This window comes from Amblyraja radiata, chromosome 23, assembly GCF_010909765.2.
Source record: "Amblyraja radiata isolate CabotCenter1 chromosome 23, sAmbRad1.1.pri, whole genome shotgun sequence".
Lineage (NCBI taxonomy): Eukaryota > Metazoa > Chordata > Chondrichthyes > Rajiformes > Rajidae > Amblyraja > Amblyraja radiata.
The window spans coordinates 5868049-5887833 of record NC_045978.1 but is presented as its reverse complement, the minus strand read 5'-3'; the positions used below and the strand labels follow the sequence as shown (position 1 = coordinate 5887833).

At 44.6% G+C, this 19785-nt stretch overlaps 1 protein-coding gene across 1 annotated transcript in view; it reads right to left on the bottom strand.

The window, feature by feature from the left end:
* prex1 (phosphatidylinositol-3,4,5-trisphosphate dependent Rac exchange factor 1) overlaps positions 1-19278 on the bottom strand; it is a 178170-nt gene extending 158892 nt beyond the window's left edge. Inside the window, exon 1 of the mRNA XM_033041457.1 lies at positions 18630-19278. Within this exon, the coding sequence (XP_032897348.1) occupies positions 18630-18770 (141 nt within the window). The 5' untranslated portion in view covers positions 18771-19278. The remainder of the gene's footprint in view (positions 1-18629) is intronic.
* Between the last annotated feature and the right edge of the window lie 507 nt (positions 19279-19785).

Sequence of the window (19785 nt, the reverse complement as noted above, 5' to 3'; positions counted from 1 at the left end):
ATATCTGCAGCTGAAAGCAAAACTACAAATGAACAGTCAGCAGCTTTGCAGGCGATGGCTACAATCCGTAGACGGCAAGAAGAGAAGAACGCCGTGAAGTTATTAAATCTAAAACTCTCTGCATGACCAAGCGTGGAGTGGTGCCGTGGATAGAGCATTTGGCAGGAGCCTCGTTATTAGCATGTGAGAGACAGGCTGATTGTATAGTAAGTTGAGAAGCTAAATAATGAAAAAAGATAATGAGATAAAAAAGAGTGAGCTGAAGAGATTACAAATAGGAAGCAAAAATAATTGGGGAATTGAAAAGTATTCCACCAGTACACAACCAGGACAAGGATTGCAAAGGGAAAGGTGGGCCCAAATCAGACACCAGAAACCACAATATTTATAACTAGCTAAGATGCTGATGGTGAGAACACAAGAGAACATTATTAAATGTGACGGGTAGGTGGTTGTGGGAAATATGAGGGATGACCATGGACAGCTACACAGCTCACAAACAAGTAGATATCACATTCATGTTAGCTGTGCCTTATCTTGAAGTTAAATGTTTTGAAGTAATGTTAATCAAAGTTGCACATGCATGGCTTCCAGCCAATTATATCGAGCAAAAAAGCTGTTGAAATGCAGTTCCTTAACTAACTTTTGGGTTAGTCCAACTACATGGTTTTCATGCTGATTTATTTACTTTAAGTATAACTGTAGCTAGACAAAAATGCTGGAGAAACTCAGCGGGTGAGGCAGCATCGGAAGGAAGGAGCGAAGGAAATAGGCGACGTTTCGGGCCAAAACCCTTCTTCAGACTGATGATAACTGTAGCTACTTCAAGATTCATCAAGTTGCCCATTAGATACAATAGGCACACTGTTGCACAGCGGTACATTTGCTGCCTCACAGCACCAGACACCCGGGTTCAATCCTGACCTCAGGTGCTGTCTGTGTGGAGTTTGCAAGATTCCCCTGTGGCTGCAGGGGTTTCTTCTGGGTGCTCCAGTCTCCTCCCACATCCCAAAGGCACGCAGGTTTGTAGGTTAACAAGCCTCTATAAATTCCCCTTAGCGTGCAGGGAGCGGAAGAGAAAGTGGGATAACATAGAACTAGGTGATCGATGGTCGGTGTGGAGTCGGTGGACCAGAGGACCTTTCCAGGATGAATTTCTAAAACAAATACAATAAATGTAGGCATTTCTTTTAACTTTGATCAATGGATGTTAAGGCTTATAAAAAAAAATTAAAGTGTGAATTTGGAATGGCAGTCTTTAGTTGAACAAATCAAATACTTTTCAGAGAACACCAGCACGAGCTACTGTCTGCTTTCATGTCAGGCCTTATCTTTACCAGCTGAAAGTATCTTTCCAAACATTGGTAACAGAAAGGCCCCTTTGTTAGCAGGCACAGCCTGCTTGGTCTACAAAGGAGCACTCAGTTAGTAGCTACAGTAGAATGGAGATTGCTGTCAGTCAGACACTTCTGACCACATAAAATTCAGCCGCCTGTGGTCGAGTTTTATTTAGAAATACTGCGCGGAAACAGGCCCTTTGGCCCACTGAGTCCGCGGCGACCAACCATTACCCATGCCCCAGTTCTATCTTACACACCAAGAGCAATTTACAGAAGCCAATTAAGCTGCAGTCTACACGTCTATGGGATGAGGGAGGAAACCGGAGCACCCGGAGAAAACCCCCAAGGTCGCAGGGAGAACATGCAAACTTCAAACAGACAGCACCCGTAGTCAGGACCGAATGCAAAAGTGGGATAACTTAAAACCGGTGCACGATTCGATACGATAAAACTTTATTCATCACCGGAGGGAAATTGGTCTGCCGATGGTTGGTGTGGACCCGGTGGGCCGAAGGGCCTGTGTCCATGCTGTATTGTTCCTACCCTGGATTCTGTGGAGGCGAGGGCCTGTCCATGCTGTATCCATGAACTAAACTAATCTTAATGGCTTCACAATCAAAATGGTCTGAAATGCACCAGTTCTGATTCCTTTCAAATACATGTTGTTTGTTTGTGAACCTACGTTGGAGTAAATTTAACTCATTCACATGGCACCTGATAACTGTAACCATCCTGCTTAAGAGATGCAGATTCAAGGTAGACAAATCAGTCGCGGGTGAGGAGGTCTAAGCCTCACTGAGTTTGCATATTTGTCATTCTTCTGCTTAATGTCTTTCACCAACAAACCCCAATCATGGTATAAAGGCCAGATGTGACAGGGCATCCAGGTACCATATATTACTGAGCAAGGCAAAGCCGTATATGCATACGAGCAAAGATTTCAGTGAGTTAAGGTTCCAACCAAAGATTACTGGATGTGTAGGAAGGAACTGCAGATACTGGTTTAAACCGTAGAGAGACATAAAAAGCTGGAGTAACTGAGCGGGTCAGACAGCATCTCTGGATAAAAGGAATAGGTGACGTTTCAGTTCGAGGGCAGGGTCGACCCGAACCATCACCTATTCTTTTTCTCCAGAGATGCTGTCTGACACTGTCTATTATAGGTTACTGGGTCTTATTTCAAGGTGAATTCATTTAACAAACTTTCAAGACTTAAAATGTAATCGGTTTATTTCAGCAGAATTACAGAAAAGTTAAATGAAATGAATGGAAGGTAAGGACATCATCCCGAACTTTGATGGAAATATATCTTCTGCTTTTGATATTCACAAAATCCCCTTATTTTAAACTTGCTGGTGCTGTGATGGTTTATATATGTTTCACTTCAATCTCTCTGTTCCACTCCATGTGAATGAATCTTGGATATATCTAAAGCTGCAATAATTAAAGGCTTAAAACTGTACATTCAATCTACACATGTTTTGTAACCATGCAAGAATTAAACATGTGTAAGAAAGAACTGCAGATGCTGGTTTAAATCGAAAGTAGACACAAAATGCTGGAGTAACTCAGCTGGCCAGGCAGCATCTCTGGAGAGAAGGAATGGGCGATGTTTCGGGTTGAGACCCTTCTTCAGACTGATATCAGGGGAGGGGGTGGGACACAGAATGTAGTCGGAAACAATAAGACTAGTGGGGGAACTAGGAACTACTTTCTCTCTCCATCCCTTTCCCCATTCTCCCACTAGTCTTACTGTCTCCGACCACATTCTATCTTTGTCCCGCCCCCTCCCCTGACATCAGTCTGAAGAAGGGTCTCAACCCGAAACATCGCCCATTCCTTCTCTCCAGAGATGCTGCCTGGCCAGCTGCGTTACTCCAGCATTTTGTGTCTACCAAGAATTAAACATGGGTTGTTTGGCAGTAAGCCTTTCATCAATGGCAGCACAATGGCACAGCTGGTACAGTTGCTGCCACACAGCGCCAGAGACCTGGGTTCAATCCTGACTATGGTTGCTGTCTATGTGGAGTTTGCACATTCTCCCCGTGACCTCATTGAGTTTTCTCCCATACTCCAAAGACATGCAGGTTTGAAGGCTAATTGGCTTTGGTAAGTTGTAAAATGGTGCATGGTGTGTGTGGACTAGTGTACGGGGTAACCGCTGGATCTGTGGGCCGAAGGGCCTGTTTCCGTGCTGCATCTCTAAAGTCTAAAGAGATAAACTCCCCAATTTAAAAAGTACTTTATCATCATGCCAGCAAATCATTTTCCCAGAAAAGCCATTAGCACAAAGATAATGGAGCAGGCCCATTATTAGAACATCAGGCTCAAAACAAATTTGTTTTGCTGGTCTAATGACATTAATTTTGCATTCTTTTTCAGCTGCCAAAGCCAAAGTGTACTTTAAATATTAACTCCATTTGCTGAAAGGGGCAAATGGATATTATTTGCGACTAGAACATCCAAAAAGGTGGAGACAGCACGGGCCATAAAATTCAACCCTTGACACTAATTGGATCTCAAACAGAAAAATATGATTCTTTAGGAAATGCAAATTGGCGGCCTGTGTACAGAGCAGGGAAGATTCCAGTCAGATTTACAGCACTGAATTTTCACGGTTTCATTTAAATTTAAATAATTTAATATACATTTTTAAACGTGCCATTGCTTCAGAATAGTCTCAAAGCTTACTATGCTGGATTTCATGTCAACATGTTTAAATTAGTATTCCATTCGTTATTAAAAAATTATAAAAAGCCTTTTCCAAACAAGTTTTACAAATCAATCAAAACCGACTGACATAAGATCCTGTCCCAATCTTCTTGGCAAACTTTATATCAATTTTTCAATTCATTCGAGCAGAGCAACATGTGGATCGAATGCAAACTTTCAAACAGTCCATCTTGCCCGAGAAAGGCCTCAACGCTGACCTTCAATTTAAACCTTTGCCAGCAGCATTTATTTTTGTATCCCCACACATGACCGATTCAAACGTCCCCAACTTTAAATTCACTTGCAAGTCATGAACCACTGAGGAGCTCAGAATCGCTCAGTAACAGCTAGGCCGGCACGGTGGAGCAGCGGTAGAGTTGCTGCCCTACAGCGCCGGAGAACCGGGTTCGATCCTGAGTGCGGGTGATGTATAAACTCCGTACAGACATTCTCCCTGCGACCTGCGTGGGTTTTCTCCGGGTGCTCCCGTTTCCTCCCACACTCCAAAGACATGCAGGTTAATTGACTTCGGTTAAAAAAAAAAAAAAAATGCAAATCGCCCCAAGTGTGTGTAGAATCCTGAAAGGGTGATCGCTAGTCGGTGTGGACACCGTGGGGCCGAAGGGCCTGGTTCCAAGCTGTATATCTAAACTAAACAGCTCAGTAAAATGCTCCGTTTTTAGACGACTTGTCGCCATCACCTTTGAAGGCTTGTACGAAATTTCAACATATTCAACTTAAACAAGTCAGCCTGAAAAGCATCCTCCAATAAAATCATGATCTTCGGCGAGTCCATTTTTGGCTCATTACTAAAACTCATCTCTTGTAAGAGAAGCCTGTCTGTTTCTTGGCCCGGAATGAAATAAACCCCCCATTGTGCCATTGCGCTGGGATCTTGGACAAAGACACAGTTTCTCCATGGTATTGGTGACTGACAGCCAACTTTGCCCTTTACACTCCCGTAACCAAACGTGTCCCTTGGTAAAAACCAAAATAAAAACTGCACTATTTATTCATGACTCGAGCTCTGAACAGTTAGAAATTGTTACACACTTTTTATTTAAACTCTGTTTGAAGGTAAATTAATGTACTGTGGAAAAGATTGGTGAAACTGTATTCATTTCTTCGTGGGACAGTTCACATTGAAACGAGGATGCAGCTTCTAAAGGATGGATTCCTCTCCAATTCCAAAGTAAAATCATTGCCAACTTCATTAAAACGATGCCCACATTAGAAAGTTTAACATACTTCACGTCAATATTGGCATTATTTTTTAAAGACACAAATTGTTGGAGGAACTCGGCGGGTCAGGCAGTATCACTGGAGAACATGGAGAGGTGACGTTTCAGGTCAGGACATTCCTTTAGCAAGGAGCTGAGGAGGAACTTCTTTAGTCAGAGTGTGGCGAATCTGTGGAATTCTTTGTTACCGAAGGCTGTGGAGGCCAAGTCAATGGATAGTTCTAAGGCAGAGAATAGATAGATTCTTGATTAGTACGGGTACCAAAGGTTATGGGGAGAAGGCAGGAGAATGGGGTTAGGAGGAAGAGATAGATCAGCCATGATTGAATGGCAGAGTAGACTTGATGGGCCAAATGGCCTAATTCCGCTCCTATGACCTTATGACCCTTCTTCAAACCCATCTGCTTTGATGTTATTCTTTTTTTGTTGAAATGGATAAATATATTCCAGTAGAAGTAGGACGTAGAACATGAGACCCGAAACGTCGCCTATTCCTTCTCTCCATAGATGCTGCCTCACCCGCTGAGTTTCTCCAGCATTTTTTGCCTACCTTCGATTTTTCCAGCATCTGAGGTTCTTTCTTAAACATCAAGAGTGAAAGTTCAAAGCAGCTTTTGATGATTACGCAGTCACCTGCAACTCTGCTTCCACACGTTTGAGACAGCTAACACCTCACAGAACAAGTGCCAAAATAAAAATGATAAACAACAGAGGCTAAACTAAAATGTAAAGTAATAAAAACTATTTTTTTGTAACTATTTGAAAAGTACACAACCTTTGCCTCGACACTATATATTTTCCTCTAAGTATCTGGCTTTAAACACGCACCCATAGCAGGTTATGATTGATGCACGCATCCAGGACCAGTATAGCCATCTATAGCCTTACCACAATGGCCATCCTTCACGCTCGTGTCGAGAAAATCATTTTTTACACACCAAGTGGTGAATCTGTGGAATTCTCTGCCACAGAAGGTAGTTGAGGCCAGTTCATTGGCTATATTTAAGAGGGAGTTAGATGTGGCCCTTGTGGCTAAAGAGGATCAGGGGGTATGGAGAGAAGGCAAGGATGGGATACTGAGTTGGATGATCAGCCATGATCATATCGAATGGCGGTGCAGTCTCGAAGGGCTGAATGGCCTACTCCTGCACCTATTTTCTATGTTTCTATGTTTTATAATACACAAAGAACAAAACAACTTAACATGGCATTATCATCTTTTCCCAGTATTTCTCAAGGTCTGATATTAGTCGGCAAAAAGAATTTACTTGATGGATGCAGCATGGAAACGGGCCCTTCCACCCACTGAGTCCACCCCGACCATCGATCACCCCTTCACACCAGTTCAAGAGGGTTTTATTGTCATGTGTCCCAGACAGAACAATAAAATTCTTACTTACAGCATCACAACAGGATATGTAAACATACTACTCTATAAACTCTACAATAAGCAAGAGAGAAAAAAAAATGTATGTTTTAATCAAATATATATACACACCCTAAAAAAAACCAATAATTATGTTATCATGTTATTCAACTTTCACATTCGTTCACTACACACTAGGAGCAATTAACAGAGGCCAATTAATCTACAAACCCGCCAACTTTGGGATGTGGGAGGAAGCCGGAGCACCCGGAGGAAACCCACGTGATCACAGGGAGTACCTGCAAACTCCACACAGACAGCACCTGACTACTAACTCTACTAACTCCGCTGCTGGATTTCTCAGGGACAGATATTACTTTGGAAAAATAATCCATAGTGACCTTCTCCCATCTCAGTCTTAGAGTACTAAGGGTGTGCATTAGTGAAACCTATTGAGTGATGAGTCAGAAGCTGACAGTGCTGTCTGGAAAGCGAGAGTATCTTTTGACTGGAATTCAGAGCTACAAAGTGCATTTACATACCAAACCACATCCTCAAATATTAATGCTAATCATTTTTGGAAAACATGGACCACATCACTTGAAAAGAACCAGCAACAAACTATCAGATTCTTTGAACCGAGGTATTGCTGTGCGGTCAAACTGCTCAGACAACAGAAAAAGCTGCTGCCTCAGTGTCAAAGACCAGGTCAAGAGTCAAGTCAAGAGAGTTTATTGTCATGTGTCCCAGATAGGACAATGAAATTCTTGCTTTGCTTCAGCACAACAGAATATAGTAGGCATGAATACAGAACAGATCAGTGTGTCCATATACCATTATATAAATATATATCAGAATCAAATACACAGGACAAGATGTTAAGAAGTCCCTTGTGCCAATAGGTGGGGAGCATTTCACGACATTCGTTGATTGTTGAGAGTGGTAGACGCTCAACATCTGTGGGGGGGGGGCGGGTGGGGGAGTGGATACGTATATCTTGGCCTGGGTAACCTTCAGGACAGTTGGGCACAGGACACATCATCAGTAGTGTACCCTTGCATCACTGGGTGTTTCGGCCTTTTATCACTATACACCCTCCACAAGGGCGGCCCGCTGCAGGATGATCAGCCCTCAGCGCGTGTCCCGTGTCAAACCGTCCCAAAGATTCACCCTGAAATACTTGTGGCCCAGCATGGGTCTTTCCGCTTGAGCCAAATCCACCGGCTGCTTCTTTCAGCCGCCTCTGAGAGTGATCTTATGGTCTTCCGCAGAGCCTGACCGTGGATTCCAAGCTCCTTCAGCAGTCTGATGGTAGATGACGCAACAAATCCTCTGCATACCACTTCAACTGGATAGACTTTGGTGTTCCAGCCACGCTGCGTTGCCTCTGCTGCAAGCTCTGCGTAACGCAGCTTCTTACGCTCATAGGCCTCCTCAACAGAGTTCTCCCATGGAACTGTGAGCTCTATGATGTAAGCAGTCTTCTGTGAAGGGGACCAGAACACCAAGTCTGGCCTGAGGTTGGTGGAAGCAATTTCAGGTGGAAAAACTAGTTGTCGGCCGATGTCCGCCAGCATCCTCCAGTCGCGGGCCCTGCATAGGTTTCCTTCTTCTGATCTGGTGGAAGGATGTTTAGATGTTTTCTGTCCTTCTCGGACAAAGGTTGTTGCCCTTAGGGGGAGGTGGTTGCTTGCTCTCGGAGGCAAGGAGTTGGTCGCACACCGCCTGTTCTCAAGGGCTGATGCCAGGCTTTTAGTACCTGATTATGCCGCCACGTGTATCTCCCTTGCGTGAGGCTGGTCTTGCAGCCTACCATGATGTGTTTGAGGGTCGCTGGAGTTGGGCAGAGGGCACAGGTTGGATCCTCGCCGTACCACTGATGGAGGTTCTTTGGTGATGGAAGCACGTCATAAGTCGCTCTGATGATGAAGCTGATCTTGCTTGCTTCCATTTCCCATAGTTCTTTCCAGCTGATCTTCCTCCGCTCCACACCTTCCCACTGCATCCATTGCCCCTGTTTGGCAAGAGAGACCGCCTTTGCACTTCTTGCGGCCTCTTGTCGCCGCACCTCCTCGACCACCAATGTCCTCCGCTCTGATGTTGTGGCCTTTCGCCAAGTTGGTTTACTTGTCGTAAGGCCAAAGCCTCCTCTTCCCTGCTGGACTTGCCCCACGATGTCTTTGTATCTCAGGGCTGATGAAGCTTGCTGTACTGCATCAGATGGCGTCCACTTCCGGCCAGTTACTAGGGGCGGCGCAACAGCACTGATGGTCTTGTCTCTAGAGTCCCTCAGTGTCATCTGAAGTCTTACTTTAGAACACTTGTATTCCTCTGTTAGACTAGTGAGAGGTAGTTCCAGGACCCCTTTGCCATATAGGCCGATGTTAGTTAGACATCGTGGGACCCCGAGCCATTTCTTCGCGTATGAAGTTATGGTTCGCTCCATCTTTTCCACAGTTGTTATTGGGGCTTCATAAATGGTCAGTGGCCACATTGTCCGAGGAAGGAGTCCAAACTGTAGGCACCAGAGCTTCAGTTTCCCAGGCAGTAGGGTCTGATTGATGTTCTCCAGGCCATTGACAATTTCTTGCCTTAGTTGTTCCACCTGCTCTTTATCCTTGAGACTTGCATTGTACCATCTGCCCAGGCTTTTAACTGGCTGTTCAGACACTGTTGGTATAGGGTCGTCACCGATACAGAACCTTGTGTCTCTAAGCACCCCCTTGACTATGGAGATGCTTCGAGATTTACATGGTTTGATCTTCATTCGGGCCCACTTGATGTTCTCCTGCAGCTTTCCAAGTAGCCGCTTGGTGCATGCTGCAGTAGTGGTTAGTGTGGTCATGTCGTCCATGTATGCCCTGATGGGTGGCAGACGGAGCCCAGCCCTGGTTCGTTCACCGCCCACCACCCATTTTGAGGCCCTGATGATGACTTCCATGGCCATTGTAAAGGCCAAGGGTGAGACTGTGCAGCCTGCCATGATGCCTACTTCCAAGCGCTGCCATGTTGTACTGAAGTCAGCTGTTGTGAAGCACAGCTGCAGGTCTTGGAATATATATAAACACACATCAATAAATAAGCAGATAAAATGCAAATAAACAGTTAATGGTCTATTAATGTTCAGAGATTTGTTTCAGTTGAGTGGGGAAGTAGCTATTCCTGAACCTGGACGTTGCAGTCTTCATGCTCCCATACATTCTACCTGAAGGTAGCAGTGAAATGAGTCTGTGGCCAGGATGGTGTGGATCCTTGATGATGCTGGCAGCCTTTTTGAGGCAGCAACTACGATAGATCCCCTCGATGGTAGGGAGGTCAGAGCCGATGATGGACTGGGCAGTGTTTACTACTTTTTGTAGTCTTTTCCGCTCCTGGGCGATCCTGACCTCGGGTGCTGTCTGTGGGGAGTTTGCACGTTCTCCCTGTGACCGCGCATAGGTTTCCTCCCACATCCCAAAAATGTGCGGGCTTGTAGGTAAATTGGCCTCTAGTAAATTGAACCTAATTTGTAGGGAGTGATCCGAAAGTGGGATAACATAGAACTCTGGCTTAAGCCTTCCCTTCACCACCTCCAGTTTAAATTCCATTTGGAATATTTTGGAGGACCAAGGAACCAAGAACCAAGAATAGGTGAATGGCGTGGACTCGTGGGCTGAAGGGCTCGTTTCCACACTGTATCTCTAAAGTTAAAAAGGAAATACAAATGCTTCTTTCTGTTACATTTGGCACAGTTGCCAATCACTTAGAGGCCCATGGCTGCATTCTTAATTAATTTAAGAACTTCCTAAATAATATATGGTCAAGCTTTCAGGGGGAAGAAAATCAATTGACATTTAAAACCAAGGATAAAAACCGAGCTTCAGCACAAAGGACCGGATGTTGGTGAAATCTGAGGAATGATCAATGTAGATCTGAGTGTTTAAAGGGCCTGTCCCACTTGGCGATTTTTTCGGCAACTGCCGACTTCATTGACATCAGGTCACCGAAAAAGTTGCGGTGTGATGACGTACGGCGCGCGGTGTTTTTCCAAGTGTCACAACATTTTTTTTGTCGCCGCTGGATTTTGAAATGTTCAAAATCTTTTGGTGACCCTGATATGACGCCGGCAGTCATTTGAAAAAAATCGGCACGTGGGACAGGCCCTTTAAGAAAGAACTGCAGATGCTGGAAAAATCGAAGGTAGACAAAAATGCTGGAAAAACTCAGCGGGTGAGGCAGCATCTATGGGGCGAAGGAATAGGCGACGTTTCGGGTCGAAGAAGGATCTGGACCCGAAACGACGCCTATTCCTTCAAGGTAGATCTGAGGATTTTTTTTTGATGCATCAGATAAAAAGGAAGGATATCTGGTGTGATATTTGGAGACAAAAGCTTTGCCAACAGATTCCCAGAGCTGATAAGCATGTCCTTGGAATGAATAATGTTAAAAGCAAGGTGACCAAACAATGTCCCAGCTCTATGTGTGAAAGCCACCAAGACCTCTTCCTCGATGCTAAAATTTCCTTCCACCAGCTCACCTTCAAAAGAAAAACCCTGAACATCTCAAAAGGTATCAAAAGTATAGTTTGATGAGTCTTATGGCAATGGGCTAAGTGTTCGGCTGGCAACCGGAAGGTAGCCGGTTCGAATCCCTCTTGGAGTGCATACTGTCGTTGTGTCCTTGGGCAAGACACTTCACCCACCTTTGCCTGTGTGTGAATGTGTGTGAGTGATTGGTGGTGGTCGGAGGGGCCGTAGGCGCAGATTGGCAGCCACGCTTCCGTCAGTCAGTCCCAGGGCAGCTGTGGCTACAGAAGTAGCTTACCACCACCGAGTGTGACTGAGGAGTGAATGAATAATGCGATGTAAAGCGCCTTGAGTATTAGAAAGGCGCTATATAAATCCCATCCATCATTATCATCTTACGGACCTGCACCATTTGCAAATAAAGGCGGCTGGTGTTTGATCATTAACAAACACTAAAAACAACATCTTTCAATCTTTATTTTGGAAATCACATTGGCCCAATGTCATGCATTTGACTCGAGCGACATGCTGTTTCGCTGCTTTAGTCCTGACAGAATTCCAGAAGTAAGCAAGCCGCAAGTTTTCTTGCACCAACAATTCATGAAGATATAAATGTCTTCCTTTCAAGCAGCGAGAAGCTCCATTGGCACAACACTGTACATTGTTTGGGTTCTATTCTGATTGTACAACAACCCGATTACATCCGTCTGGAGAAGTGTCCCGACCTGAAATGGCAGTCATCCATGTTCTCCAGAGAGGAGACACAAGACACTGCAGATGCCGGTTGACAAAAAAAATGACACAAAGAAACATAGAAAATAGGTGCAGGAGTAGGCCATTCGGCCCTTCGAGCCTGCACCGCCATTCGATATGATCATGGCTGATCATCCAACTCAGTATCCTGTACCTGCCTTCTCTCCACACCCCCTGATCCCTTTAGCCACAAGGGCCACATCTAACACCCTCTTAAATATAGCCAATGAACTGGCCTCAACTACCTTCTGTGGCAGAGAGTTCCAAAGATGCACTACTCTCTGTGTGAAAAATGTTTTTCTCATCTCGGTCCTAAAGGATTTCCCCTTTATCCTTAAACTGTGACCCCTTGTCCTGGACTTCCCCAACATCGGGAACAATCGTCCTGCACTAGCCTGTCCCACCCCTTAAGAGTTGGAGTAACTCAGCGGGTCAGGCAGCATCTCTGGAGAACATGGAGAGGATCCTGGAACTTGGATCGGGAGAACCTGGAGAACTGAAAACTCAATATTTCGGGTTAGGACCCTTCTTCAGACTCCCAAGATGCATTGAGTTACTCCAGCACTTTGTGTGTTTTTCTTTTGTAGACCGGCATCTGCAGCTCATTGTGCACGGACCTTCTTTTCCCATTCCAGGTACGTCACCAGTGTCTATAAACTTATTTTAACTGCACTTATGCAATATCCAGCACACTCTGTTTAAAAACTACTTTTGCCTTCAATACAGCACGGCCAAATTGATGTATTTTGCCCTGGATTTTAACAAGTTTAGCAGGAGCAAACTTTCCCCGGCAACCTTTGCACAAAATGCACATTGGAAGCTCAGCACAGCCCTATCAATGACTTCATTTATGCAAGTCAAATAAACCACACTTTCTAATTTTACATTCAATCATTCGTAAGAGACTGGGCTCCAACAGACGGAGAAACACGACACTGAAGAAATGAAATGAAGAATGGAGAATTAATTACAAAGCAGTAGACTTTCAATAGGCATTAGAATTCCAATCACAAACCATCATAGTCACTGTATTTGGAAAAAGTCCAAACTAAGTACCTTGCACCACATTTTGGGGCAGGACTCTTCTTCAAAGTAGGGGCCTGACCCGAAACAGTCACCTATCCAGAGATGAACCCAGAGATGTTATCTGCCCGCTGAGTTACTCCAGCGTTGTGTGTTTTATCTCTGATATAAACCAGCATCTGCATTTCCTTGTTATTACACTTAATGTTTCCAACTTTGATTTCCAAATTCCACCAGATCAACATTCTTTCCCAAAGGCAACATAACAGACTACCAATTAACCCATTATTATTACAGCTAGAATACTCTCTTTAAAATGGCCCGCCCGTTAACTGATCCGCAACGTACTAATTAAAACAAAAAGCTTACCCAGTGCACACATTAATCCTCCACATAATGACTGCTAATTTAGTGCAGCTTCAAGTCCCCTGTGATTATCGTACTGCCCTGGCTGCATGAGTCTCTGTTTTCCCAATTTATACTCTGCGTGCCATTGTCACAAGGACTCGGGAACCTACTGACAACACCCATGTTTTCTGCCCCTTGCTGTTTCTCAGCGACACCCAAACCAATTCTACTTCGTGATTTTCTCAAAGCCTTTCCATCTACGGATTACAATTGCGCGAGTGAATTGCTAACTGCGGCCTGTTTGAACACTTAGTCAACAAAGTTCTTTGAAGTTGAGATAGACACAAAAAAGCTGGAGAAAATGAATAGTTTAAGAAGAAATTGCAGATGCTGGAAAAATTGACGGTTGACAAAAAATGCTGAAGAAACTCAGCGGGTGAGGCAGCATCTATGGAGAGAAGGAATAGGTGACGTTTCGGGTCTAGGCCCTTCTTCAGACTAAAAAACTACAACAGATTAACATCAGTTTAGAAAGATAAGCACACAGTGCTGTAGTAACTCAGCGGGACAGGCAGCATCTCTGGAGAAATTGCAAAGGTGATGTTTCTGGTCAGGCCACTTTTTCAGACAGTTCAGTTTATACATTAAAAAAAGTAGGACAGATTAACATCTGAGTTTAGAAAGATGGACACAAAGTGCTGGAGTAACTCAGCGGGTCAGTCAGCATGTCTGGAGATGAAGGAAAGGTGACGTTTGGGGTAGGAACCCTTCTTTAGACCAGAGCTTCTGGATCAAATCACCAAAGATGCTTTGCAGTTGGTTTTAAGATTTTTTTTAGGTGTGCTTAAGAGTTTAAAATTGGTCCACTTTAGCATGTGCACCTTGATTATAGACATATACAACAGTGCAGTGGAGATGGGAGTGCATACTCACAATGCAGATCATTCCCTCTTGCAGACATCCATCCATCTTTTGGTGCAATGCAACAAAAATAAAATAATTGCCAGGATATCGCACAACTCATTGCTTGGCCCTCTGTCCTTTCCATCAGTCCTATCACTAACAGCTACAATAGGCACAAGTTCCAAAGTGCTTAAATCTCATATCCACCAGGACCGACACCAGCCTGAAATGGTTCTTGACCCGAAACGTCACCTAGTCCTTTTCACCAGAGATGCTGCCTGACCAGCTGTGACATTTTATGTCTATCTCCGGAATAATAAAATCGTTATTCTCTCCATTTTTTCAGGAACGTTAAAAGCACCAACTCAACAAATAAATAGACGATAAATTATATCAGTTGTAATGGGTAAACTGGGCCAATAGCACAAAATTCAAGCCGATAGCACAAAAAATGCAAATGTCTACAAAATGCTGAGCTCGTGTTTAGGTTAGGATTGTGCAGAGTGTTTCAAGAGCCAGACAGTTGCGGGGAAGAATTCAGCAGGTCAGGCAGCATCTCTGGAGAAAAGGAATAGGTGACATTTCGGGTCGAGACCCTTCTTCAGTCACTGTTTCCTTTTTGCAAACCAGCAGGGGTGGAAGATTGCAACCTTCACGTGGTCCGCCCTGTTTCGACTAATGCAATCAACTCGACGTGTACAAACGGAAGATCAAATAGAACAAGTTGTCCAACAACTTTAGGCTGTGCACGCCACACGAAAGAAGAAGCAGCAAACCAGCATCTGCAGTTCCTTGTTTCTACAAGAATTTGAATCTCTCCACCACCATTTCCATGAAGAAGACTCCAAAGACGTACAGTTTTGTAGGTTGTAACCAGTCTGAAAGGTCCCGACCCAAATTGACACCTGTTCCTTTTCTCCAGAGATGCTGCCTGACCCCAGCTGAGTTACTCTAGCCTTTAGAGTACATCTTCGATGTGAACCAGCATCTGCAGTTCCTTCCTTCAAATGAGATTGCACCTGCTTTGGTGGTGGGTGAATTGAAGTGAGTGGAGATTGTTAGCACTGTAGGAGTTGATATGCATCATAACCATTCTCTAAGCCCTCCCAACAACAAACAGTAGAATCCTCTGGTCTCTCCAGCGAGGTGCAAACAGTAACTCCAGATAGATGACTGACATGCAACTACTTTGATACTCATCACAATAGTGATACAGCGGTAGAGTTGCTGCCTTACAGCGCCTGACCCAAATTCGATCCTGACGATTGGTGCTGCCTGCGCGGAGTTTGCACGTTCTCCCCGTGATCTGCGTGGGTTTTCTCCGGGTGCTCCGGTTTCCCCCCACACTCCAAAGACGTACAGGTTGGGCGGATAATTGTCTTCGATAAAAATTGTAAATTGTCCCTCGTGTTTGTGGGATAGTGCGAGTACGCGGGGAATGCCGGTCGGCGCGGACCCGGTGGGCCAAAGGGACATTTTCGTGCTGTATCTCTAAACTAAACTAGCAAAATTCTGCAGCTACTGTTGATTAGGAATGTAATGGGAAATGTTGGAAGTGCTCATTGGGTCAGGCAGATGCTTCCTGACCTGCTCCATATTCCCAGAAGTATCTGGTTTTATTTAAGCGACTTGACAAACACTTCTCCTGTGTGATGGAAATAATAACTCCAGGCAGACGGTTGTGACCAGCAACTCCTTTAATGTCCGAAATATCAACATACAAAGGAGACATTCCAAGTTACTAACATTGAACTGTGCAAAGCTGGTTCTTTGACAACAAATTCTGCGAAAGTTAAACATCAGTTTTGAGGTGAATACGTCCAGAAAAGTGCCCAATAATTCATCTTATCACAGCCAGGGAGCCCTCTCATCAACATCTCATGGTTTATACGGAGTCCGAAAGTACCGACGCAGGCCCTTCAGCCCAACTCATCGATGCCTACCAGTGGTCTCACCTCCCTGCATTTGCCCCATATCCCTCTAAACCTTTTCTATCCATGTCCCTGTCCAAATGTCTTTTCAATGTTCATGTTCAATGGTTGTAGGAACAGAATGAGACCATTCGGCCCTTCACATCTGCTCCGCCAATCAATCATGGCTGATCAGGAGATATGGAGAGAAGGCAGGAAGGGGGTACTAATTGGGAATGATCAGCCATGATCACATTGAATGGCGGTTCTGTCTTGAAGGGCCGAATGGCCTACTCCTGCACCTATTGTCTACTGTCTAATAAACCAAACAAAACAGAGAGCAAATGGGACAACCAACTCCAACACTCTTCCACGCACAGACTCGGTGATTCTCTCCATGCTAAGCCAGTTGATTTGGGTTATGTTATACAGGTAATATCTGTAGTTTAGAAACATAGACAATAGGTACAGGAGTAGGCCATTCGGCCCTTCGAGCCTTTCAATATGATCATGGCTGATCATGACAAATACCCATGCATTAGCTTGATCCTTCACGTCTTAAGCAATGAATGAACTCAAAGGGGTTGACAACTTTAGGTTTAAGTGGGAGAGAGTGGGAGATTTAAAAGTAATATGAGGGACAACCTTTTCCACACAAAGGGCAGTGGGTGTATGGAATGAGCTGTATGGAACAAATAGTTGAGGCAGGAATTATCGCGAAGATTAGGAAAGATTTGGACAAGAACATGGATAGGGCAGGTTTAGAGGGATATATGGGCCAAACGCAAACAGGTGGGAGTAGTGTACATGGGGCATGTTGGCCAGAATGGGCAAATTGGGCTGAAGGGCCTGTTTCCACGCTGAATTTATTCTATGACTGCCAAATGGAAAAAGAATATTCTATAATTCGAGCAACTTTCAATAGTCAGAAACATATGCTCCATAGAACAAGGAAGGCAAGTTTTCAGTAGGTGGTTTCGGTGACAATAAGCAGAATGTAACTGGTACCTTACCCTAGTTCTACCAAAACATAAAATCAGTATTTTCAATCTGATACAAGTTTGAGTTTAGTTTATTGTCCCTGTATATAGGCCATCTTATTCATTTGATCAGATATGGTGTGTGTGCGCGTGTGTGTGTGTAGAGATACATATATTATAAGATCATGAGATAGGAGCAGAATTAGGCCATTCGGCACATCGAGTCCACTCCACCAGTCATGGCTGATCTATCTCTCCCTCCTAACCCCATTCTCCTGCCTCCTCCCCATTACCTCTGACGTCCATACCAATCAAGAATCTATCTCTGCCTTAAATATATCCACTGTCTTGTCCTCCACAGCCTTCTGTGGCAACGAATTCCACAGAATCACCACCATGTGAGTGTGTGTGTGTCCATCTAATCCCTTTGATCACTCTCACACACACATATATCTGATCAAATGGATAAGATAGTCACAACACACACATATATATACTTACACACACACACATATATATACACACACACATACATATACACACACACATATATATATATATATACACACACACACACAAATGGCAGGTTAATTCGGTTCCCCATGAGACTGCTCCCGTCCCAGAGCTTCCGCCAAACGCTCAGATGTTCAATCAGAGGGCAAATTGATTTAAACCGCCTTTCTCCTCATTGTGTCTGGAGAACGCCTATTTGACTTAACACAAACCATATGGCACACCTTTCAGCCCAGCGAGGGCTTATCTGCAACAAACGAACCTTCAAATAGACGACACTCTGCCTCAACAGGAAACCACGGAACCTGCACCAAACTCAATTATTGTTCCAAAATAATGAGCCTCGAAACTATTTCAGAATCGTTATCCGAGGAGTGAAACAACAACAGCAAACCTCAATCGAGCGGTTTGAACGGGTTTTAACCAAGCTGGTGGCAAAGATCGCTGTCTGACCCGTTGAGTTACTCCAGCTTTTTGTATCTAACTTGAAACTCGTGTTTCGCATTTGGCTTCATCTTTAAGAGAAGCGTTCTCCCATTCGCATGCATATTTTGTATTTAATTCACACTCATTACATTCTCAATAAATCTAATTTCACACACACTGACCGAGGGGCGAGTTCTCTGGCTAAACTCAGGACATCCATCCCAGCTAATCTGAGATCAGACAAATCTTCATCTGACATTTTGGGCAAGATTAAGACATTTCCACCAAAATTGCTCATTTCAAATCTCCTTTGCAAACGGCGCGACTTGCACAGTCAACGCTTGGACTCGGTAATTTGCACACCAGCCCCAGAATGGAAATGTGACTCGACTTGGGAGTTTCAAATGTCAAGGAGCGCAGTATTTTCGGAGTTTATAGATTAGTAATCGAAAAATAAGTAACAATCAGCCCTTCCCACCTGGAATTAAACATTGCTGATAATATCATGTTATTACACCCGCACACGATCCCACACTCTCCGTGGGATCAAAACTAACTCTGCACAGACTTTTAAAAAGGGGGCGAGGGGGGGGGGAAGAATCAACTTACAGACTTGAGAAATTTCAAGGAACCCACGTAGTCTTTCTCGGTCTTTAAAATCTCAGTCATCACACAGACTCGCAGGCGAAGCTGCCGGTCGGTAGCTTTGCCATTTTCCACTCCATTTTCCAGCTGGCTTTCTTCGTCCATGTTGCCGGCCTCTTATTGCAAGTAAACAAAACCGAGCGAGGAGGAGGTGGTGAGTTTCGACCGTCTCGCAGGCGGCAAGCTCTTTCGGAAGCCGGTGAATTCAGTTTGGTTCAGATCCACTTGGCATTTTCATGTTTTATTGGAGGTGGGTTGCCGGTTGCAATAAAACTCCGGGCTGTTTTCTCAGCCGCCTTCCTTATTCCGTGCAATAATGCCAGGGAGTGAGTGTAGAGTTCCCCGCTGCTAACTCCGAGCCGCACCAGCTCCGTTACAAGCGAGTCTCCTTGCAACATGCAACTGGGGGGTTGCCGCACATTTACTCTTCCGAACTTCAGCCCAACTTTGCTCTCACCGAGTGGAAGAAAAGCCACAAAAGGGGGATAAAGCAAGCACCATAGCGGTACCTGGGAAAGGGGGAGAGAAAGGGAACGACGAGCTACAGACTGGCAAAAATCTGCAGCAAATGCTACCGTTCAGCGCGATTCCGCTTTTTGCCACTGAAACAACAGACACATGCTCAGAGAAAGCAGTCGGGGGGCGTCGCCAAAGTCTCGCTTGCAAACTCAGGCGGAATCACCACACACACCATAACACACAGACACACACCATACACACAGACACACACCATACACACGACACCATCACACACACACCATAACACACAGACATACACACACACACCATAACACACAGACAGACATACACACACAAACACACACACACACCATAACACACAGACATACACACGCACACACCACACACACACAGACATACACACACAAACACACACACCATAACAGACATACACACACCATAACACACAGACATACACACCATAACACACAGACATACACACACACCATCACACACACACACACACCATAACATACAGATATACACACACACACCAATTCACACACACACCATCACACACACACACACACACACACACACACACACACACCATCACACACACACACCATAACACAGACATACACCATCACACACACACACA